Source organism: Leptodactylus fuscus, chromosome 1, assembly GCF_031893055.1.
Source record: "Leptodactylus fuscus isolate aLepFus1 chromosome 1, aLepFus1.hap2, whole genome shotgun sequence".
Classification (NCBI taxonomy): Eukaryota; Metazoa; Chordata; class Amphibia; order Anura; family Leptodactylidae; genus Leptodactylus; species Leptodactylus fuscus.
This window is the reverse complement of record NC_134265.1, coordinates 112,236,979-112,262,898: the sequence shown is the minus strand read 5'-3', so window position 1 is coordinate 112,262,898 and position 25,920 is coordinate 112,236,979. Positions and strand designations below refer to the sequence as shown.

General features: G+C 41.0%; 1 protein-coding gene across 2 annotated transcripts; it reads left to right on the top strand.

Annotated features, from left to right (window-relative positions):
- The first annotated feature begins 4,741 nt into the window (after positions 1-4,741).
- HNF1A (HNF1 homeobox A) lies at positions 4,742-25,751 on the top strand. 2 transcript variants are annotated; one of them, XM_075276401.1, is made up of 9 exons: positions 4,742-5,061; positions 17,532-17,731; positions 17,811-17,997; positions 18,406-18,611; positions 18,692-19,003; positions 20,517-20,705; positions 22,798-22,919; positions 23,121-23,235; positions 25,627-25,751. In XM_075276401.1, exons 1-9 carry the CDS (start codon positions 4,742-4,744, stop codon positions 25,749-25,751), a joined length of 1,776 nt encoding a protein of 591 aa, XP_075132502.1. The 2 variants fall into 2 exon arrangements, with proteins under 2 accessions (XP_075132502.1, XP_075132509.1); XM_075276408.1 differs by having other exon boundaries at positions 22,798-22,949.
- The last annotated feature ends 169 nt before the right edge of the window (positions 25,752-25,920 follow it).

Here is a 25,920-nt window from a genome sequence, read left to right as displayed (position 1 = left end):
TACTGGGCTGGATTTTTAGTAATAGCCGGTAGGTTGGTAGTGAGACCTGTCATTCCACCCCCTCCAGTCCAAACTTTGGAGATGTTCCAGCTGCAGTGAGTCTCCTCATCAAGGAGGCTTAAGAAGTCAGCTCCAGCAGCAACACTTTGGCAGAGTTTGGCAGGAGAGCCAACAGAGAGAGGTCATATTTTTGGGAGCTGTGTCCTGAATGATTCTACTGGCTTTTGATTTCTGTTATTCTAGGTGAGGTAACCTATTCTATGTTTAGTTAGAGCCTAGCTGGGCAGGTATTTTTGTATTGTTTCCTTTTGTTTCTGCACTACCTTTTTGAGTGAAAATAAAACTCTACCTTTGTTTTGGACTAAAGAAACTGGACTTGTGTGTCTATGCCACCCCACCTAGCAACCCTAGACCCTGACAGAGTATTTGATCGAATAGTAGTATTTGATCGAATACTATTCGCTCATCTCTAGTACTAATAATGTCTCGTTCTCAAATACCTCTAAGGGTGCATTCACGTGGAGGAAAATGGCGCTGAATTTGGTGTGGAATTTCAGTGCAGAAAAAGGAATCCATTGAAGTCAATGGGAGGCTTTTTTTCAGCGCTGAAATTCCACACCAAATTCCTCACCATTTTCCTCCATGTGAATTGACCCTAAGACTTTAATAGGCATGAATGGTGTAACAGCCAGAGAGCTGCAAAAAGAAATATATGAAGAATCACAGTTAACAGGTAATGCAAGGAAATGGGAACTCAACATCAGATGGAGAACTACATGGATGACGATAACAGACGAGCATGATAGCATTGGGTAATGGAGCAGACAAATGATGATAACAAACAGACAAACCCAAGAAATACTGAATATAAGTAGCATAAGAGAACTGAAGTAAAGCAAGCAGGTGCAACAAGGAGCAACAAAGAAGAAATACAAGCCTCAGACTAGATAAAACTAAAACATATCAAAAAGATATAGACAATGCACACGATGCCAGACTAAACCAAGAAAACTATGCTATAACTGGAATAGAGCTGCTTAGCCCTTGTCATTTTGATGAAGGCTAGCCAGTCTGAACTCTTCCCTAAACAGTCTACTCAGGATCAACAGTTAAGAACAGTTCGCCTATCAGATAGTGCATAACAATACTGAAACTAGTGTAAGGGGAGGGAACGTCTGCCGATACCTAATAAGTACTTATGGATAGTTGATGAAAAATCTGCTCAAATTGTGTTCAAAATTAGTTTACATTTCTGGCAAAGATTAGAAATTAAGCATGTGGGAGGAGTTAGAGAGTGAATGATACAGCACCGCCGTTCCAGCAGGCTCACTCCCTGGCACACCAATACTTGCTCTTGAGCAACGCAGCCCAGCAAATACTAACATAATGATGATGATGATAATAATCTCATATTGTATTGCCTAGACATAGTCCATAGAACTCACCTGCTTTTTGTGATACAATTTAGTTAGTCCAGAGGTCCAGTCTTGCTGCCCCCAGCTCTGTGCTAAATATGATTGATCCTGTTATACTGCTTTTCAGTGCTCTCATACATATTCCGCAGGAGTCTGTACCATAGATGAAACTGCTGTGCTCAGCCATATGCACCTGATTAAACTAGACGTTCATGAGTTGTGCTCCTAGCACATTGATTCATTCAATTTAGTTAGTTCCCGCCATACATTCCCTATCAGCCTACCTAGGCCACAGTGCTGAGTGCTTTATGGAATGCTATAGGCTGTACGCTCTATCAGGTATCTTCTCCTTGTTCTTATTAAAATCTTGAGGTTTACTACACTGTCTGTCACCAAACTGCTAAACAATAATTCCAGGTTATAAGGTTGACAATGAAAATGTTCGGATTGTCCATTTAAAACATTAATAATGATCAGAAATATTAAAACTGTTTGAACATTTTAACAGATGTATAACTGTTCATCCAAGGAACTCAGGGGTGGTAGTGCTGCTTCCGATCACGTGATCCGGTGTCTAGCATGAGGCTGGTACCTCTGGGTCCATCATCAAAAGTCTGCCAGAAAAGACTTTTAGTTAAATATTATTTGATTATGTAGGATTGTGATTCATAGATTAGACAAGTAATGACAGTGTATACAGAAACCCATACATAAAATCAGTAATTAAAACTGTATCTGATGTGAGTTGGAATGTTTATGATGGTTTTCTATGTGATTGCTAAAAATCTATATATTTGTAGATTGCTTATCACCCTGTTCATCAATGGATAAGTGTACGGCCCCTTTCAGCAGGGCTGTTTTAACTTTTTTAGTAGGCCCAGTTCAAGTGCCTTCCCCCCCCACACACACACATAATGTAATGTTTCCTCAAGTAGCCCCCACATAAGGCCACCTGCCCCCTAATTTAGTATCAACATATATTAAATACAAATAAAAAAAAAACAAAGTTGTACTCGTCTAGCTACCATTCCCAAGGTATTGTCTACATCACGTCACCCTGCAGAAGACAGTATCAGCCAAAGCCTGAATGGTGGAGCATAGATCTATATTCAGCTCTATCTGTATCTAAGGACGCAGATAGTGTTGAAACTGCTACCTGCTGCCCGGAACAGTGGGGCAGCACCTAAGATGTGGGACTGTTCCTCTTGATCCAGGTCAGTTGAGGGGGCCCCCCCACTTCCATAGGGCCTGATGCAGATGTGTAGTTTGCCCTATTGTTAAAGTGGCCCTGCCTTTAGACTGAGTTCACATGAACGTTATGCAAAACAGCCTTGAAAAATGTACATGCTGTTTTGCACCCAAGGGACGCACATTTACACAAATTTCTCATACATTTATGTGGACTGAGGTATCTGTGAAAAAGGATATAAAGTAGAAAAAGAATTGTGTTTTGATGGTCTATTAAAATGGATTGTCAAAAAATTGGTCATGTGCAAAGTTCCCACTCACATGAACAGATTGCAATGCACAATTTAACATGGACGATTATGACATTTATGCAAATGTAGTCAAGATTTAACTTTTTTATATTATGGATCCCAAATTTTCTTTTTCTTATGTGCAAGAAATCACACATTCAGATTACAAGACTGACAAAACTGGTGCAGGGCTTAAAACCTAGACTGTTCTTAGGTTTGTATCTCCAGCTTTTGTTTATGGTTCTATTGACCTTGCTGGGACATATTAATGAAGTCTGTGAACCTGCTAACAGGAACTGCCTTACACTGCAGCAGAAGGCGACTGACACCTGTGCTGAGTTAACCCCTAAACTGTTAGTCATCTGCTAGTGCGCATTAACTATGCACTACATTGTGTGAATATTAACTATGTACTGCATTCTGTGAATATTAACTATGTACTACATTCTGTGAATAAGTCATCTATAAATGGAAGCACATTGTTGTAACAAATCTTTATTCATTTAGAACCAACATAATCCACATCACTTTACACTTTGGAGTAGCAGTAAAGATAATATACAGATAAATAAGGAACAATGAGACAAAAGAGTAATTCATCTTTAAGGGCGTACAATCTAAATGTAATTGTTAATAACTTTTTTCTAGTATAGTTTGGATGAAAAGTAATTCTGCTACCAATAATACACCTGCTGAAGCTGTATCACAATTGTGTCCCCAAAACACGATTTATTAACATTGTCAACATGCAGCAACCAATAGCAAACACTCATATACTATGATTTTAATCTTTTAGGCCTTGTTCATACAGTGCTGGTGTGAAAGCAGGATTAGATTGACAAAGGTTTACAGATTTCTATTATACTTTTAGAATCCATTTCTAAGTAGAGTAAAAACCAGAAGTATAACCAAATCTGCACTGTGTGAAGGCCGTCAGAAAGATCATCGGTAACAGGTTCCCCTAAATCAACTTATGAACATTTTTGAAAATATTATATATATATATATATATATATATATATATATATATATATATATAACGTTTTTTCAAATATGAAATGAAAAGCAGTTGTTTATTAATACTAATACTATAATACTATACTACATACCATGTATGGTAAAGACAACAGTTATGGTGCCATGTAGTGGACCAAAATTTCATGCCTGTGTTTAATGTACCCCAGAGATTTACGCCATGTCTTTAGTGGGTGCTCTTAGTGTCCTCGTGCTGTGCTTTAAATGAGCAGGCCAGTGTATGACCATAGACTTGGGGGGCTTTTATGTATTATATTTCAGTAAGGGGTCTGTGGTTATAAGCACTGAGAAACTTTGTTTTAAGTTATAGGTTGAATTGTTTTAATCGTAATCTAAAAAAATGAACATTTTATGACCCACGGTAACCTAGTATCAGTTATTTATAATCTCTATATCCTTATCTGCTTCCTTGGGTCGTTTTTGAATGTCTCCTCTTTTTCTCTCTGATTTTTAGTCTTTCCTACTCTCATTTCTTTATTTCCTCTTACTTGCTCTTCCCTTTCACTCCCCCCTCTCTCACACATGCACTTTGTGCAGAGTTGGGGTCCAAAGTTCAGTAACTTGTGAAGCGCAGGGATAAATATGAACCTTGGAGGATTTACACTGCTCTGATGTAAACAGAGAGTGACAAGGGTCCCTTATCTGCTATGTCTCAGTGAAGACAGTCCGGGGGGTGACCACTTGCTGGTTGTGGCCGCAAAGCAAGTATTTTTGGGGGGAGGAGGAGACAGAAGGTGGGTAGAGCATGGGCTCCCGCCTGCTGATCCCTATTGCAACCGCAGGATGGTGAGATGTTAGCAGGTAACATTGAGGATGGCGTCTCAACTTACTTACTTGCAGCAGGAGCTACTAAAGGCATTGCTGGAGTCAGGTGTCACTAAAGACACTATTATGAAAGCTCTGAATGATGGCAACAATTATCAATACCCCAGAGATCCCCTGGACGATATGAGTAGTCTGGAAGATGGAGAGCACTGTGTACAACTTCCCAATGGGCTAGGGGAGCCTCATATGTCAGAAGACGACAGTTCCGAAGATGGGGGGGATTTCACACCTCCAGTTATTAAGGATTTGGAAAGACTGAGCCCAGAAGAAGCTGCTCACCAGAAGGCCGTGGTGGAACGTCTGCTCCAGTAAGATCTTTGTACTCTCCATGACACTTCCCTACACTCAATACCTTATTCTCCATACTTTTCTTCACAGACTGTTTTCCTATTCCATCCACCTTTTTCTGCATTTATTTATTAAGTATAAAAAATGTTGTAAATTGTAAATGTTAAAATAGTAACACCATGAATGTGGTCACTTGCATGCAGAATACGATTTATCTTCAATATGTACACGGGAAGGACAATCTAATGCAAAGCTCGCAGACCATCAATCCATTATTCGATGACATGTATAAACCACAATCTTTCTTGATCCTGAATCTTAATGTCTGGCAATTTGTCTGCAAATCCAGTTATTTTTCCCAGAAAGTGTATAGCCTAGAAATAGTTTTTCTTTCTCAAATGAGATATCTTGTCATGGTTCAGTCTCCCAACGCCACGTATTAGGATACCAGGGTTCCAGATATTTATATTTTGTAAAGTCCTCTTTTGTGAGTCTTTTCCATCCATTTTCCCAATTGAGTATTGTCTCTTCTTTAGTGATGCTGATCTTTCTTACCCCCTAATTGAGGTCCTATTCCTTCTGCTTATGTTGCTGTGGGTCCTGCTCTGAATCTCCTCAGGGTGCTGTGGGTTCTCCTAATCAATGGGGCTCAGGGGGCCTGATCTGGTTACTAATTATCTAGGCCCTCCATAATTTGTGCACTTATAAACCAAATGGCCTCTGCCTTTTGTGATGATTAACTCTGATGATTAACCGCTCTAATGCTACTTTGAACTGAGATGACAGCGATAGTGCTGCTGCGGACTGCTCAACAAAACTGTTCTGCTTGACTGCCTGTATAGGGCAAACCATTCAGCTGGGCAGATACAGTTCACTAAATTCCTTCCCTAATCTGGTTTATTAAGGTCAAGTTTTTAACATCTAATGTTAATGACAAACTTTTCCCGAAGACCGTGTTGAGAAATCCCCTCTACCCATTAGCAGCCCTGACTAAGTATATATTGGGACGCCCAATCAATCTTACCTGTAACCATGTCCACATTGCAATTCCAGGTTCAGTCCAGTTCTAGAATATGATCTGCTCTCTGGATAGCTTAGCAGCAAGATACTGTGCTCCAGCCACGTGTAACCTAAAGAATGAACTGAGAGACAGTGTCTGCCTGTTTTGGGTCTACTCAGATAGAAATCTCTTCATATGAACTTTCCATTTAAATTGGTTAAGGTGCTATAAATTATCAACCAGCCTCTTGTTTCCTCTGAGTTGATAACTAACTAACTGGGTTACTTATTGTTCACGGAACAAAAGGGAGGTGAAAACGCCCTTAGAAATGACCTTTAAAGATAGAATATGGGGCTGTGGGGTATCACCTGTACCCAGAGAGGTGTTTGTATATTTCTAGCAGGTCCCATTCAACAGTGGCTCCAAGCAAGACACTGTACATGTTGTGCTGCACAAGATGGCTATTACTGAAGATCACAGTGTAGATAACCATTACTACTAAGGGACGGAAAATCTGAGGTTTTTTATATGGCTTATGATATAGAATATGCAAAAGTAAATCTAAAGAGTAACTATGTTATGTAACATATTATTAAGTATATGCTTGTTTTTTAAAAAACCCTATGGGCCACAGATGGCCCCTTGGTATACAGTAAATGTAGCTCCCTGTTCCCCGTACATAGCAGTTATTGTTTACCGTCGGGTTGGACTTTGCGCTCAGATAAGCTGGTATCAGTAGCTAAGAGAAGCACCATTTGGCGCTGGGGGAGGGTTTGCTTTGTGTGCTCAGGTGTGTATAGACACACTCTCTGCACGTATTGCAGCTTTGCAAAATTTAAAATTTACTGCTAATATATCACGTATGCAATAAAATCGTAATGTGCTTATTAGTATTTTTGATAGGTGTATATGGCCTTTTTATATGTGCTCATCGTTCTTATATGCACTTTAAAAATCAATGTTCCCTTCCATTATATACAAACAGTAATGGATCCCAGCAGGGGCAAGAATAAGAGAACAAGCCCATACACTACACATGATGCCATTTTTGCTTCCAAGGGGTTGTCACATCAAAACAATACCTGTCCATACACCCTAGTAACCCATGTGGAGTTCAGCAGGAAGAAGAATAGGCCCATTAATTTATTATATGGTTGGCCATTCAGTATGCAATACACTCCTCTTATAGTCAGGCCCACATGGTAAGCTGGCTAGGGGGTATAGTTGTGTGTGTGTGGGGGGGGGTATTTAGGTACAGAGTAAGTGACTTAATGAGTAAGGGACACTTTGTTCCAGGTGAAATCTAGCTACAGCTCTGAGCTCACACATCAGAAACAAATGCCATTATTGACAATACACTACATCAGGTGCCCCAGATACTATACAACTATTGGGGGCATTATCAAATATCTAAATTTTGATTACCTATTTCCATATACACTCAATAGAATGACCACGCTCAGCTTAATATCTATCCTATATAGCACATCATCTTTCCTATATTTCTGAGTATGTGTGTAACTCATGGTCTAATGTTTCACTTACCTGTGCTGGGCGTAAGATGCACAAATGTCCTTTGGCCTATACATATCATTCTTTGTTCTGCATTTCTGTTAATGTGGACACATGTAATATTGAAAATCATTATTCTACAGCCTAAGAGTACATTCACCTCACATCTCTTACATCTGTTTAGTAGGTGCATGTAATGTATGCAAAAATCAGATGCAAATCAATGGTAATTTTATTATATAGTCTTAGTTAAAGAAAAAAGATGGACAGAAACTGATTCTTTTTTTTTTAACATTCACTTTATGTCAGTGGATGATCATACTAAACAGATGTTAAAAATGGGACAGTAATGTACCCTAATACATAGATAGATAGATAGATAGATAGATAGATAGATAGATAGATAGATAGATAAAACAAAATCCTGCTCGTCCGAGCGACTAAATAAATAGAAATGACAACCTAACTATACTTGTGGCTTACTCTCCTCCATGCGTAATGATCTCTCCACAAGTCACAGAATGCCTAGAATTTGAAGGTTGTTAAAAGTGTTTTCCAGGACTTATATATTGTTGACCTATCAATAGGATAGGTCATCAATATATGATTGAACAGCTCAAACATTCAGGAGCCACACCAATCAACTGTTTGAAGAGGCCACAGTGCTCAAAAGCATTACTGCCTTTTTCCTGTGCCAATAACATGTTCATCAGTCAAATGGTACAGCAGCATTGGAAATGAGTTACAATTCCAAGCACAGCCCCTGCCATATGCACATCGTGATGCTTAGTATTCTGTAAAGGGGACACAGTGCCTACACAAATGTAGCTTTTTCAATCGGCTGATCTGTGGGAGTTTTGTGTGTCTGACTCCCACTAATCCCATATTGATAACCTACCCTAAGTCCTGGAAAACCTCTTTAACGGTAGCTCAGGCAAAATGGCTGACCCTATAATTAATTAGAATATACATCTATAGAATAAAAAATTTAAAAAGTCTTGAAAGATAAGAAAAAAAAGTATAGTTAAGGAGTTTCAATCAGTAAAACAATACAAGTAATAGAAACTAGAAAATTTAGATACATAAAGTATTTAAAAATATTTTCAAAAATGTAAAAAAAAAACTATTAAAAATCACCCCACTTTCCCAAAACCAAACATAAAGAAATTAAGCATACCCACTGTCTGAAAGTACCTGAAATACAAACATATAAAAATGTTTTTACTATGTCTCCAATGCTGTAGAAGGGAAAGTAACATCAATGGCCAAAAAAACTAAAATAAAAAGAGACAAAACCATCAAGTGTTACCTAAAATGGTATAAATAAAAAGTACATCTGGCTCCACAAAAAATATAATTTACTTATAAAATTGGTGACGGGTTCAATACTCATTTCACCCGCTGTATACCTGCTTGGTTTGTGGTGTTGATCAGATAGTTAAGGGACAGTATTGTGTTGCTCCCAGTCTTGTTAACCCTGCCATGTAATATTACATACTTGGTGTTGGTAGTTTTAGATGAAAATGAACCTTTGTGATGTTTGGGCGTTGTCCTATGGGCGGAGTTTGGCCAAGCCCGCTTCATGGTATGTCCCCACATACTTATGGCTTTTTGCTAGGTTTGACAAAGTGGGCAGTGTTCTATAAGTTGGAGTTCTTACATAGCACTCGATTCTGGCACTATTATGACATATAACTAGAGATGAGCGAACAGTAAAATGTTCGAGGTTCGATATTCGTTTCGAGTAGCCCCTCAATATTCGACTACTCGAATCAAATATCGAACCCTATTATAGTCTATAGGGGGAAAATGCTCGTTTCAGGGGTAGGCAACATTCGATCAAATTATACTTACCAAGTCCACGAGTGAGGGTCGGGCTGGATCCTCCGAGAAGTCTTCTCCGTGCAGCTTCCTCGCAGTGTCTTCCGGCTCTGAATTCACTCTGCCAGGCATCGGGCACTACAAGCGAACATGTGCAGTCAGCTCTGCCCAGGCCCAATGCCTGGCAGAGTGAATTCAGAGCCGGAAGACGCCGCGGGGAAACTGCACGGAGAAGACTTCTAAAGGTAGGAGACGAACCAGCGTTGATTGGCCGACTGTATAGCATTCGGCCAATCAATGCTGGTTCTGCATCGAACTTTTACATTCGAATAGGGAGTGGTACTCGATCGAGTATGAGTATTTCTAATACCATAGTATTCCATCGAATACCTACTCGATCGAATACTACTCGCTCATCTCTACATATAACCCATCTGCTGTCCTCCAGAGTGAGGCTGATGTGGCACAGATGACTAAGCAAGTGACTAGCTTTATTACAACGGATGCCGGGTCTGTATTGGCATTGTGAAGGCTGGATAACTGACTGGTCTCACCATCTATGAGCGCGCACGCAGGGCCAGTGGCATAGAAGCGACGTCATCTCACCGCTGGCTTTGCATATGTAACCCCACCCACCAATGACGCAACAAAGCAGGAAGAAAGAAGATTTTACAGCAGAGAAGACTGGTGAGTATGCGACGTGGGAATACCCCTTTAAAGCTATTGGACAGCGAGTTGCCAACTTGAATATCCAGAAGGCTTCTCTCCTGAGTAACTTTCTACTCCAATCCACTCTATGTAATGGCTTGCTTATTTTTCCATAGCAACAAATTGAAAAAAAAAGATAGTACTCCCTGTATGACCAGTAATATCATACACCAGATTGTCATTATTACAGTCAGACAAATGCTCTAAGATACGGGCTGTCAGTAAGATTGTATATCCCACATAGTGTAAATTGAAAGATGCACATGAATTCAGATAAACAATGTATTTGGAATTACAGTTGATAAAATCTTTAATATTATATGATTTGGATCCATCTCAATTCATAAAACTATTAGATCTCTTGGCAGTGGTGTAACTAAAGTCTTGGGGCTCCGGTGCAATATTTTGTCCAGGGCCCCCTACCTCAGCCCTACAGCGAATTCTTGATAGTGAAGGTTACAGGTGCAAAGGAGTTTAATGTGGTTAGTGTGGTTAGGGGAATCTGTGGGTCTCCTTAGTTTATGGGTCAGATGGAAGCTGCAATCTCAATACTAATGCCAGTGCTTATGGCCCCCCTAAGGCTCCTGGGCCCCGGTGTGAATGCACCCTCTGCACCCCCTCAAGTTATGCCCCTGTTTCTTGGCAAATTTGCATACTTGACACTCGGGGGTTCCACATGAAGCCACTTTTTTGGGTACGAGATGTGGTTTTTATTGGTTTTGGGTTTCATATTACTTATTGATCACTTTTTTTATTGCATATTTTGAGACGCAAGTTGGCAAAAAAAATAGTTCCTGCTTTTTTTACGACATTCACTGTGCATGTTAAATAATGTTTAAGTTTTATTGTATGAATTTTTACAAACATGGCGATGCCAAATATGTACAGGTTTTTTACTGTTCTTTTTATACATAATTATTGGGAAAATAGGAACTTTGGGGGCTTTGTTTATTAAATATTAAAACATAGGAACTTTTTTTTTTTACAATTTTCTTTTTACCCAACAGAGGATTTGAACCAGCAATCTTGTTCTTGTGTTTAGTTTTATTAAAGACACTTTCCTCCTGAAGCTTATTTGTACTTTTAACCCCTTCCCACTCTGTGCCATACTATTATGTCATGCTGAGTGTATAGTTAACGCTCAGTGCTGTAATAGTACGGCGCTGTAATGCCACAGGCACAGAAGTTGTGCCCACAGCATTACCTCCAGCAGCATTTAACATAGCCAAGGCCCAGGACTAGTCACCAGAGTCAGAAGATACTCCGATTCTGGTTGATTAACTCCCTGGAAGCCACGATCAATAGCGATCACGGCATCCAGGAGGCAAGGGGCAAGAACGCCACCCCTGGGATCCCTCCCTCCTGACTGCCATTCCCTGATACTCATAATATTAATACATTTTATTTACATTTTTAATATTCTGCAGAACTTTACAATTTGTAAGGTTCAAGTACAGACACAATGAGGCATTACAGAGTAGTAAGTCAATTCATAGGGAACCTATGTGCGATGTGCTGCAATACTATGTGTATTGATGTACATTGCACTGAAGATCAGAGATCCCAGTTTGAAGTCCCCCTGAGGGACAGTAAAAAGAAAAAAAAAAAAAAAAACATAAAAAAAATACCTTAAATTACATAAATAACATTACAAAATTATAAATAAATATGTCAGGTATTGCATGTGCATATAAGCCCCCACTTCCCAAAAATAGCATTATTTATTTATGGTGAATGTCATAAAAAATATATATTTCAACGCACAAAATAATGTATTTTGGTCACCAAGCTTTACCAAAAATTAGCAATAAAAAGTGATCAAAAGGTCATACCAACCAAACATTGCTACCAATAAAAAGTACAACTTGTCCCACAAGTTTTCATTTTCAAATAGTGACGTTTTATTTATAAAAGCTGTAAAACATGATAAAAGCAATATAAATATGGTGTTGCTGTAATTATAATGACCCAATGAAAAAAGTTGCGAGGTCATTTTTAATGCAGAATAAATGCCATAAAAACAAAATGAAAAAATCTATGAAAGAATTGTGGGTCTTTTCACATGGACCCCCCAAAACCATTGAAAAAAGCTAATCAAAAATGATATGTACCCCAATATGGTGCCAAATGAAAGTACAACTCCACAAGCAAAGAATAAGACCTCACTAAGCTATGGCAACAGAAAAATAAGAAAGTTAGGAATTTTGGAAGGAGGTGAAGAAAAAATATGAAAAAAGTTGACGAGCATTAACATACAAATTACCCTGCGTCCTTAAAGGGTTCACTTTTCAGCCATGTCCCTCCTTTCCCTTCTTTTCTCAAAGCTATACATATTACGTTCTTTAAGCTTCTCCTGATATTATTTATTCTTCAGACATTTTTGCAGATCACCTTTGCACTCGTTATCTACTTAGTAAAAAAAATAAAAATAAATCAATAAAGTTTGTTTCACAAACTTTGCCCTTAGTAAATCCATGCTCCAACATGTTGCTGTTTATAAGGGGGTCAGTTTTCTTCCTGTTTAGGAGGGTTTCCATTATCAGGTCTATTAGTGAGAGAAAGAAGAAAGAGTGTCGGACTACTAAAATGAGAAATGGGAAAAATAACTCTATTAATGGGGATAAGGCTGTCGCTCATTATTTTTATAGTTACTTACCGTAGTTCTGTTTCAGAAGGGGCATCGCAGTGGCTTGGTGGTTAGCACGGTTACCTTGCCACGTCAAAGTTGTTGTGGTTAGTATTGTTGCTTTGCAACAATCATTCGGTAAGGAGTTTGTATGTTCTCTCAGTGTTTGCATGGGTTCCGTCCCATATTTATTTTGCTGACCTATTTAGCACCATCATATTTGGTAGCGCTCTACAGACGTTGTCAATTTATATCCTATATAGGGCTCCTAAAGATAGGCCATCAATGTTAGAAACCAGATAACTCATTTTAGGATTCTGAGGTGGATGCCATCTAGACCCATTGCCTTATGTGACTTTAAAGTGTCAATTCACCCATAACATCAGTTTCCAAAGACTCTGGGACTGATCCTTTACAACTAGTGGTAATATCATACCTATACAAGTTACAATTCTGAAAGCGGCCTTCTGAAAGTGAACTAAACTAAAGTTACTGTTCAAATGGTCAGTGACAGCCCTATTCCTATTAATATGGGGATTTTCCCCATTTCCAATCTTAGTCTTTCTTCTTTCTATCATGAATATACCTAAATAAGATTGTATCCCCATTCTTGATATTCTTGGCCATTTCTTCTTCTTGTGCTGCTTTAGCAGTATTAATAATGTTTGGCATCCTTCTATCTAATTTTATACAGACACTTCTGGTTTCTTTCTACCTCTTATTTGCCCCTTCCTTTCTTTTACTATGTTACTTACTTTCTTAGTAAACCATAGTGGGCTATTTCTCTTCTTACTTTTGCTAGTCTGCCTAACATACAATTTAGTTGCAATAAGATGGCTCTTTTATCCATTGGCCATACACTTCTACTGTTTTATTCCACCTTTTTAGTCTTCAGTAGTTGATACCTTTTTTTGGCTAACTAATAATGATGACAGATTACAAGCTTTCAAGGCTCTAGGCCTCTTCCTCAGGTACAGTATAAAAACAATTTCTGAAGGATGCATATTTATGTACAAAGGGGACACATACATCCACCCTCCCACCTAACATTCTATTCTTATGTGTCCCCTTTGTAAATAAATATGCATCCTTCAGAAATTGTTTTCATACTGTACCTGAGGAAGAGGCCTAGAGCCTCAAAAGCTTGTAATCCGTCATCATTATTAGTTAGCCATTAAAAAAGGTATCAACTACTGAAGACTCAAGTTTTTTTTTTTTTTAATATTTCATACCTACTGGCTGACACGGTACAAAAACATACTTCCACCTTTTTAGTCACTCTTCCATTTAGTTGAAATTTGTTTTTCTAAAGTATAATCCTTTTGTAGTAGAGTGCTGTATGTCAAACCATAAGCATTGGTGGTCACTGGAAACCACAAGTTCTTCCACCATAACCTCAGTCCCCATTTATGATGATTAAACCTAGATTTTTTTCAAGTATGGCATGCAGATCCCCTTTGAAATCTTTCAATGAATTAACCATGACAACTGACGCTGAGTTCACACTAGCACCCGGAATCCGTTTTCAGGTTTCCGTCTTCTGCAGCTTTCCGTCTCCTGCGCTGTTTTGTGCAGGAAACGGAAACCTGTATGAACAGAGACTGGGTGCAGATGTGAACGAGCCCTTATAGTGGCAGAAATAAAATCCATATTCTCACTGCTCTTACAGTAAAGAAGCCTTATTTATGATGGTGGTGAACTTTTCTTTCCTTTTTTCTGTCAATTTATTTTGTGTATTTGACACACGGTATAAAAGTGAGATGACATTACAGTGCAAATTCTAAGGATATCCTGATATCAGACATTGTATTCCTTCTAGAGATACAGAACTACAGAGATTCGGGCAAAAGCTTTACAAGAACAAGTCTTCAGCAATAACTATATTGTGTTAACTGTAGCTCTAACCCAAAGGTTGCCCTACCCTCTATTTTTATTTTATAGCCATGTTTTTCTTGATAACTCTTAACCCTTTTAGCGCCACCTAGGTGCCAAGGTTCATTTATTGATTATCATACAAGATACTTATTAAAAAAAACAACTTCACCTTCATAACATATGAATTATGAAGTATATGTACATATACACACATATATATCTATAAATATACATATTCAAAAAAGCATCAGCAAAGTCTCTAAGCCAAGGCTGGTAAAGATATTTGCCTAGTCATTAGGTTTTACTAGGTTGCATGAGTCTGTGTTCCATTTCTCAGCAGTATCATGTGAACAGAACTCAGACTCTCCGAATCCTACAGCATCTTTATTGTGGACCTGAAGTCAGTCTTTATTTATTACTATGAGACACTCACCATGCATCTCATAGGAATACATAGTAACTATCGTGTGGTCCACACAGAAGACACTCTAGGGTTCAAAGGGCCAGATAGTACAGCTCAAGAATGGAAAGGAGATGCATAATCCTTATCCTTACTAATATTATAAATGTAAAAGTTTGTGTGTTTGGATGTTTGTTCCGCTATCATGCCGCAACGGCCGAACGGATTTCAATGAAATTTTCCTAGAATGGCACCCGGAAAAGAACATAGGCTCCTCACAATCCCCGTATATTGCCGGTTTGGCCGTCTGCGAGCACCGAATTCACGGTCCGTGTAGGCTGAAGGACCTCAGATTACGTCACCACGTCAGGCGCAGGGCTCCGATTGGATCAGGCCACTGCGGGGGCAGAGCTATAGAGCCACAATCTGGCCGCACACTGATATGAAGAAAATGGCGTCATGCATGCCGGCAGCCAACAGCCACACATGCCGGCATCGCTGGAGCCCGGCGCACGGCGTGGACTGGTGAGTCCACCGGGGGTCGGAAGGGGTAGACGGCACTCTGCCGAGCTCCTGCAAACTGCCGTCTACCTGTGCCGCGCGCCGTGCATGGCCGCAGCCGCTGCACAGTCTCCCAAACCGATGCACCCCTGCAACCTTGGCAAACGGGGAGCTCGGGGTGGGGTGAGCCCGCGGTCGCAAGTTTGGGTGTGGGGATTGGTTTCGGGAGGGCAAAAATGGGGGGGCACAGAGTGTGGGAGGGTATGTAGAAGGGGGGGAAAGGGGGCCCAGGGTTGTGTGGGAAAGGGGGGGGGAGGAGGCCCGAGGTCACAGGTTGGGGAAGGAGGAGGGAGCGAGGGAATGGGGGAGCGGGTAGGGAAAAAAGTGGGGGGAAAGGGGCGAAGGAGTGGGCCGGCGGGGGTCCATGGGTGCACTGGTGTTGAACGGGCCCGCTGCGCCCACAAGGCAGAGGTGGGGGGCCCGGGACGGCATTGCAGGTGGGGCACGCAAGGGGTGAGGGGGCCGCGGACGAAGTCGCGGGTATAGCTAGTTCATAATAAAAATGCTGGAAATAAAAAAAAAAGAATAATAGCAGTTTTGATTCATGTAACATGACTACCAACCAAACAAGTCAAACATTTTTTTCTGGGGTGCTTCTTTAACCTTTTAAGGGTGCACAAAATTTTGTCCTTAACATTTGATAATTTTTTTCAGTTTTTCTCTTGGCAAAATTCTGAAAGCCATATCTTTTTTATCCCACTGTAGCTGCTTGAGGGCTTATAATTTGCAGGATATGTAGTGGGGTTTTTTTCGGTGCTTTACTCATGTTGCACAAAAATAAACACTTTTCAGAAAATTTTTTAAAAAAATGGTCTTCGATTGCCATGTTCTGAGAGCCATAACTTTTTTATTTTCTATTAACCGAGCTAATTGAAGGCTTGTTTGTTTGTGACACTAGATGTTCTATTTATTGATAGCATTTCTGACATATAGCTTTATTTTCATGACATGCATCTTATTGGATAAATAATGCATTGTTTTTCTAGTAATGGTTGTTATTAGAGATGAGTGAATATGCTTGATCGAATATGTCGGCAGCATAGCTCCCGGCGGCCAGGAAGGTGGGAGGGGCAGTAAAAATTCCAAGCCCTGGAAGTGTTTTTGCAGCTGGAGCTATGCGGCTGAGGTATTCGATCGAGCATATTCGCTCATCTGTAGTTGTTATGAATGCAGATATACGAAAAATGTTTTATTTGTTTGCATAATAAACACGTGGAAATGTTCATAACTGGATTTTGTGCTTATTATAATTTGTTTTACTTGTTAAACTTTTTTTTTTTTTTTTTTTTAGCCCCATTAAGGGACTAGACCATGGGATCCTCTGATCCCTGACACATATTCTATATTCTATCTGATGACATGTAACCAACCAATCAGGTCCTGTCTTGGGCAGGACCTTATAGACAAGTAAAGATGGTAGACCTGGGAATTTTGATCTGACCCCAGGTTGCCATTGCAGCATATCATCTCCCCTGAGCGCTAAGGATCTTTGCTTTTCGCTGTACATCTACAGCACAGTGTTAAGTGGATATATACTTAGATGATAGCCACTTTCTATATAAAAAAAAATAGAAGAAAGTCCAGAACAGCACCAGGGTAATAGTGAAATATATTCCATGTGTGTAGTCAACATTTCAGCTCTAGTGAGCCTTTGTCAAGCTTTCCTAAGTCAAACTCAGCATCTCAATAATTTATAATGCTGTGAGTTCCAGAAAGACTGCAAGTCTACTGACCTGTACTAAAATAATACAGGGAGTTAAAAACATAAGAAGGGTTCTGTGATACTACTTCTTCAAAAAATCTTCTAAAAATGCTAAAACTCCTGCATGTCTGGTTGAGGCCCGGTTAACATCTGCATTTGGGTTTCCATTTGGGGAGTCCGATTGGTGAACCCCCTCCCCGGAGCAGCTAACTTTTCCAGCATAATGATCAGTTTGTGCTCTTCAATACCTTTTATACAGTTAACTGGGTGTTTTTCAACTTCTAGGGAAGACCCCTGGCATGTAGCCAAACTGGTGAAATCTTACTTACAGCAGCACAATATTCCTCAGAGAGAAGTGGTGGACACTACAGGACTCAACCAGTCGCATTTATCTCAGCACCTCAACAAGGGTACACCCATGAAAACTCAAAAGCGAGCAGCTCTGTATACCTGGTATGTCGGTAAACAGCGAGAGATTGCAAGGCGTGAGTATGACTAAATACCTAAGAGTCCTGATGTTGCGAAACATATATAGTGCCCTCATATATGTTTTTTTTATGACAGAGTTCACACATGCAGGCCAAACAATGATGTCAGATGACATGTCTTGTGAAGAAGTACCAAATAAGAAAATGAGAAGGAACCGTTTCAAATGGGGTCCAGCTTCACAACACATCTTGTTCCAAGCTTATGAACGACAGAAGAATCCCAGCAAGGAAGAACGTGAAGCACTTGTTGAGGAATGTAACAGGTAAAGAACAGCGGCAGAGATGGCTATAAGCAAAATATAAGAAGTCAAGACTGAACACAAAAGAAAAATGAAAAAGCTCATCTGTGTCTGGTGAAATACATACACCTAAACAAAGGGGCTCATGTCAACTTAAAATGCTATAATGTATTTGATACCAAAAATCACATATAAAAAAACAAACCGCAAAACAAAAAGTAGAAAATAAGTATTGTCTTTCTTAATATATCATCTAATATATAATGTATAGTTCATTTCTAAATGACAAATATCCAAATACATAGGTCTCTTCATGGCTTAGGCATATACTGCATTTACCACATAACATCCTTTGTATTTATATAGAATAACAATGTATTCCTACTTTTCATAAATAATAGCCTTTATTAATTTTCCTATGTAAACTTCAAGGGCAGAGTGTCTACAGAGAGGGGTGTCCCCATCACAAGCTCAAGGCCTCGGCTCTAATCTGGTGACAGAAGTGCGAGTGTATAACTGGTTTGCAAATCGACGCAAAGAAGAAGCGTTTCGACACAAGCTTGCAATGGACACATACAGTGGCCAACAGACCTCTGCACCACCTCTGGCAGCCCATGAACTTCCTACAGCTAAAACAGGTAATAAGCACATATATGTCCCAAAAAAGTTCTGATGGGTTATTACATCACTTAATGCTATATTATTTATCTGTAAACAGGTCTTCGTTATTCCCAAGACTCTGGCACTGACCGAGTGACCTCCATGGTGACCAGCCAAAGCAGCCTTTCGCCATCTGTTATAGAGCATAGCCACAGTCTCATGAGCAGCGACAAGCTGATTCCAACAGCAGGGGGCTCCCTTCCACCTGTCAGCACACTAACTGCTCTGCATAGCCTGGACCATGGACAACATGCTCTGAGCCAAGCGCAAAATCTCATCATGGCTTCACTCCCCAGTGTCATGACAATTGGCACAGAAGCAACACTTGCACCGGCATTTAGCAATTCTGGCCCTTCAACTTTAGTTATAGGTAAGTGAACCTTTTAACCTATTATATTTAGAAGGTGTTCACTCATTGACATTACAAATACTCGTACCCAGACAGCAATGTCAGATTTCTGCAATTCAATGGGTAGTTATGTCTTAGAGCTAATTCACACGGAGTTCCACGTGTACACATTCTGTCGCGGCTGCCGCGTCGGGATGCCGGTGCAGTGCACTGGCATCCCGTCATGGCATTCCGCTCTGGATTAGGCCCAAATAAATGGGCCGGAGCCTCACGCCGCGGCTGATTTAGCTGCGGAATCCGCGGCAAGATAGGGCAGCTCGCTTCTTTTTTCCGCTACTAGCTAGTGGAAAAAAGAAGCGAGCAGCTCCCATTGAAGTCAATGGGATCCATTTTGAGGCGGATTCCGGGTCAAAATCTGCTGCCAACTTCCCCCGTGTGAACTAGCACTAAGACAGATACATAAATAGTTACAGGTGTGGTCCGATCAGACACTGGGTCTTACCACAAGGTGATGTAGAAGTACACCCCCACCTACAGATGCTATTTTGGGTAGTCTACTACTTGAAGAGAGATCGTTGACTGCTAGACATGCCTCCACAATGCACTGAAAGACATTTTGGGGGGAACATCACTAAATTGGGAGAAGCAGGAAGATCTCTTTGACAAATTGCTAGTTTTCTAGGCTCCTCTGACCTGGCTTTTAGAAGCTGTTGAGAGCAGTGGTTACTTGAGGGCACACACACAGTGATCAGAAAGTCCCTACAGACCACTAGAAGAGAGGATTATTTGATCCTCCAAGCACAAGTAGCTTCCAGTTTCATTGTCCACCATCCAGACACAGTTGGCTCATTCATTAAACACCCATGCCTCTGTCTGCTGTTAAATATCATGAGTTACAATATTCACATGAAAGGGACACAAAATCGTTAAATATATACTGTTGACATCCATTTCTGTCTGGATATGTCATGGGTAAAAGCTATTTAGTGACAGGAATCTCTAAGTTCCTAAGACACACATACACTATGGGCATAAATGATTGGCAGACATTGGTGGGGATCACACTTATAGGCAATGCACACATGAATACACAGAGAGCTGGGTGCAGTCCCTGACCTCTAAACATGACAACTGTAACTAAGCTAGAAGTTTGACCATTGACCAATACATTTATCGCTCATCTGTTTTATCCCCATATCTTCAAGAAGTCTTCAATAAATTTCCAGAAACTGTGAGTCCTCCTGCTATACCCCATACGTAATCTATGGGTAAGAATTAGGATCAACAATATTATTTTTTACATTTGGCCAGCATAGCTGTCCCTCAGCTTGGTAAGAGAGATATCTTTTACACCAGCACCATTTCCAGGCACTTAGCAGAAGGAAATTTGATCAACTGAATTGATAACCATGCCCATTGCCTATATTAAACTTTATAGATACATGTTATGGATGAAGCTGAAATTAAGAAGGATATGCAGATTTGTGATATATTGTAAAGCAGATTTTTACTCCATGTTAACTTTATGTTTCAGGTCTTACATCCCAATCTCAGAGTGTCCCTGTGATAAACAGTGTTGGGAGCAGTTTGACCACCCTGCAGCCGGTTCAGTTCTCTCAACAAATTCATCCTTCTCACCAGCAGCCAATAGTACAGCAGGTCCAAGGCCATATGACACAGAATCCATTCATGGCCACAATGGCTCAGCTCCAGTCTCCACATGGTAAGAGACTACTTAGATTTAAAGAGGTCCTGACATTTAATGAATATATGTATTCCGCATGAAGCAACAATTTGGAAACAGTTTATTTCTACTCTATATTATTCTGTTCTGCTTATTCCTCCTTAAATCTGACAAGTAATCTACTGGGTAGCACCATCTGACGTGTCCATATACAGTCTGACCGTGTCCGATCAGTGCCAGACTATATTGGGACACACTCCTTTCATAAGGGTAACAGTAACACCCAGTTGTCAATTTATTCATAAAGATTCAGTAGCAATAACAGAAGAAAAGCAGAATGTAGACCAGTGATGGCGAACCTATGGCACGCGTGCCAGAGAGGGCACGCAGAGCCCTCTATGCTGGCACGGTTGCGGTCTCCCAGATCGCTCAGTAACGGGGAATCCGGTACAGGATTCCCCGTTAGTGAGCAATCGCTGCTTTCAGCTGGATGTGCAAATGCACATCCAGCTGAAAGCTGTCAGTGTAGGCCGTGCGGTACGCACGGCCTACATTGACTATACAGAGTGTGACCTCTGCACTGGTGCGGACATGATGACGTAAGTCATTAGCACCCGTAGTGAATAGGTGAGAGGACGCCTGGCGGCCCTTCAGGTAAGTATATATGTGTATTGTCTGGGGAGGGGGCTGCTCTGGACCATTTTGTGCTGTTGGGTAGAGGGAACTACTGTGGAATATTTCATGCTGTGTGGGGAGGGGGCTACTGTGGAATATTTCATGTTGTGTGGGGAAGGGGCTACTGTGGACCATTTCGTGCTGTTTGGGGAGGGGGAACTACTGTGGATCATTTCATGCTGTGTGGGCAGGGGGCTACTGAGGACCACCTCATGCTGTGTGGGGAGGGGGCTACTGTGGAATATTTCATGTTGTGTGGGGAAGGGGCTACTGTGGACCATTTCGTGCTGTTTGGGGAGGGGGAACTACTGTGGATCATTTCATGCTGTGTGGGCAGGGGGCTACTGAGGACCATCTCATGCTGTGTGGGGAGGGGGCTACTGTGGAATATTTCATGCTGTCTGGGCAGGGGGCTACTGAGGACCGTCTCATGCTGTGTGGGGAGGGGGCTACTGTGGAATATTTCATGCTGTGTGGGGAGGGGGCTACTGTGGACCACTTCATGCTGTGTGGGGAGGGGGCTACTGTGGACCACTTCATGCTGTGTGGGGAGGGGGCTACTGTGGACCACTTCATGCTGTGTGGGAAGGGGGCTACTGTGGAGTATACAGGTATAATCCCTTGGGGGGGGGGCCACCGCGGGGCAAATTGTACTGTCTGTGGGGGTCACTGCAGGGCAGATTGTAGTGTGTGTGGGGGCCACTGTGGGGCAGATTGTCCTGTGTCTGTGGGGGCCACTGCAGGGCAGATTGTACTGATTATGTTTTGTTTTTTTATGTAGATTGTGAGCCCCACATAGAGCTCACAATGTACATTTTTCCCTATCAGTATGACTTTGGAATATGGGATGGAAATCCATGCAAACACGGGGAGAACATACAAACTCCTTGCAGTTGGTTTTATGCCCTTGGTGGGATTCGAACAGCAGGATTCCAGCGCTGCAAAGCTGCAGTGCTAACCACTGAGCCACCGTGTGGCCCCCTGGCAGATTGTACTGTCTGTGGGGGCCACTGCGGGACAGATTGTACTGTGTGTGGGGGGGCCAGTGCAGGGCAGATTGTACTGTGTGTGGGGGCCACTGCGAGGCAGATTGTACTGTGTGTGTGTGGGCCACTGCAGGGCAGATTGTACTGTGTGTTGGGGCCACTGCGGGGCAGATTGTACTGTGTACAGACCTTTCAGTACAAGCTCTGTAAAGCCCAATTCACACGACTGTAATTTGTGAGTCCGCAATTGTGGATCCAAATAGTTTTAAGGTTAAATTGCCGTGTTGGCACTCCGTGATAATTTATTGGGTTTTGGGTTACAGTTTGGGCACTCGGTCTCAAAAAGGTTTGCCATCACTGATGTAGACCCATGGCAAATGATGCTCCACAACAGATATTACATGTGAAATGCAAGTATCAAGAAAATAAGTAATATTGGGATTTTCTCAATGACACTTTTATTTCTACAGCTCTCTATGGCCATAAACCTGATGTTGCACAGTATGCTTCTGCTAGCTTCTTTCCACAAACAATGGTCATCACTGACACGTCTAACCTGGGAACATTAACCAGTCTGACCCCCAGCAAACAGGTAACAGTCCACATAGTACAGCCGTCATTTGTTGTACATACAAATGCATAATATATGAGACTGCATAAACATTAATTCCCTAACACATATGATTAAAACTCTCCTTTCTTCTGGAAGTTATGTGAGAATGATCTTTCAGGGAAGCCATGCTTGTTATTTATTATATTTCATAAATTTATTGGAATGTTCTTCTTTCCACAGATCCATTCACTGCACTCGAGTGCACAAGGAGATTCCCAGAGTTCTCAGCTTCAGAGTCAGGACACCAACATCCTGCATCTTACTTCCAGCCACAGACTCTCCCCAAGTCCAACCAGTAAGGAGCAATCTAGGAGTAAGAAACAGTTTGATGTACACACAATAAGTCATCAGGCTAAGTTATTCCTGAATCTGAGTTGCAGATGTGTCTCTGGAGTGGTGACCCTACAGTTTCTGAACTCATTAGGATGGGATCCCACTAAGTGATGGCACAATTACACACCCTTCAGTTTCCCTTGTCGCAGGATCATGGTAAATCCCGTACAGAGGACTGATGGAGAATGGGGTCTGTAGAAATCAGGGTCTTCAGACACATGCAAGTCAGGAAGGAAGTAGATGGATTCCACCAAGCTCTGTTGAAGGGAATGTTGCACATCTAATACATTGACACTGGTGTGGTTGGGGGGGGGGGGGGTGTTATATTCTTTATGAACATTCATCTGAAATAGTTAGGGACATGTATTAGACATGGAGATTAGAACCCCCCTTCATCATGTTGTCTGAGGTGCACTAAAATAAGTATCCATTCACACTGCTAACATTAAAATGTTATGGGGTTGATCATTCTCTGTACATATCTCAAAGAAAGCCATAGATCCCTGACCCTTGCAGGGCTTTCTGGCTTAGTGGGATGAGGAAGGTGGTTTGAGGCCCATCTCCCTTTAAAGAGGGCTTGCACATACCACATCCTTGTATATGGTTTATGTAGCACACTGCGGCTTTATCTTTAGTAACGCTGGGTTCACACCAGCGCCTGAACTCCGTTTTCAGGTTTCCGTCTTCTGCATGCAGAAGACAGAAACCTGTTATGCCGATTCCGGCTGTGAGCGCCGGTGACCGTTTTATGCGCTCCACGGCGAAACAGTTTTTTTTAAAACCGGACAAAGAGTACTGCAAGTCCGATTGTGTCCGGTTTAAAAAAAAAACGGTTTTGCCACAGAGCGCATAAAACGCTCACTGGCGCTCACGGCCAGAGACTTTTCAATCCCATTCAAATGAATGGGATTGAAACATGCCGGCAGGTTTCCGTCTCCTGCCCGTTTTGTGCAGGAAACAGAAACCTGCAGAATGGAGTACGGGCGAAGATGTGAACGAGCCGTTAGGTGACGAAACTCAAAGAAAAAAAAGATAGGCACTGATTTACTTTGTTGATAGTGAAAGATGTGTTACTAACAAAGATAGATAATGTTTGTGTATCTCATACAACACTATTATTTATACAATGGGATTTATACATCTAATATTTGTAACAGTGATTATAGTTAGTCATGCTAACTATAATGTCAGTGGGGATCCATTAAATCTTGTGATTGAACAGGGATATTCACACTGATCACACCGTAAACCGCTACTGTCTGTGCAGCAAAAGTGTACACAAGTCACTGCCAGACAGTTGATTATGATAAAAGGATGCAGCCAAACAAGGTAAGTATATTACAGTGGAACTCAGGGTAGAACAGGTATAATTTTAATATCCGTGCGTAGTAGAATACTGTGCCTCAATATGCATCTAAGACAACCACTACACCACTCGAGGGCGACGGGGCCGAAAGGTTGCTGATGCCCATGGCAATATGCTAGTCAGCAGCAGTCTGGGATAAATTTCTGATACTGGGGAAAAAAATATTAGAAGGTAAATAAGGCATGCTATATGACTGTCAGAAATTTTTGACCACGACAAGAAGAGTATTTCATTACTTTTCCAACCATGCCCCAAGTGTTAAAAGCTGCAGAAAAAAAATGGAGTGGAAATGCATTGGGGTTTTTTCCCCGCAGCATTTTTGCTGAGTTTTTCTCTGCAGATTTTATTCTATTAAGCCTATAGAGAAAACGCAAGCGTTTACACAGATATAATAGACATGCTGTGCTTTTCAAAAAGCGTTTTTGAAAGCACTGTTTTTCTATAGCGTTTTTTTTCTGCAATGTGCGGGTAATGCAAAACGCTGCATTTTTTACTCTGCATTTCCACAAAGGGGGCGATAGCCAAAAGAAGCTTTTCATTCACAGCTCATTTACATGGATTAATATAGAAGAATGGAAGCATGCTGAGAGACCAGACATGTTGATTAGTTTTTCCACTATCCAGCCTCACAGACTTGACAATGCAGAGACAAATGTGTGATGTAGTGGTATTAGCACATGTGTGATGTAGTGGTATTAGCACAACTGCAATCCTGACAATATATTTCCAAGGTATAGCTACAGCATGTATAACAAAAGATGCATTGAAGCCAGAGTATGCTTATAATGAATGTTGAAAAAAAAAATTGCATTATTATCAATACTATGCCATCCATATTATTATGGTTATAGTAAGAGAACAAAACCACATCCCACATTAATGAATAAGACTTTACTGTCAATGAATAATACAAAATATATTAGACTAATGGCTCATGCCCTGATCGCCCTCTTTTTTTTTTTTTTTCTAAAATCTTTCTTCATACAGTGTCTTCAGCAAGTTTGGTACACTACCAGAATTCCAGTACCCCAGATAGCCACAGCCACCTCCTATCCCCTTCACACAACATGGACAATTATATGTCTACGCAAATGACATCTTCGTCGCAGTAGAAGAACTGCAACCACAGCTCTAACTGCCAGTACGTTCCTTGGACTCATGAGACATAAAGGATGTGCAAGAGCTGATCAGTCATTGTCAGACAGGTTGCAGGAATACAGTCCATGAAGATTATCTTCTTCATCTGGAGATTTGGACAGAATCATCTTGTGTAGAATGACT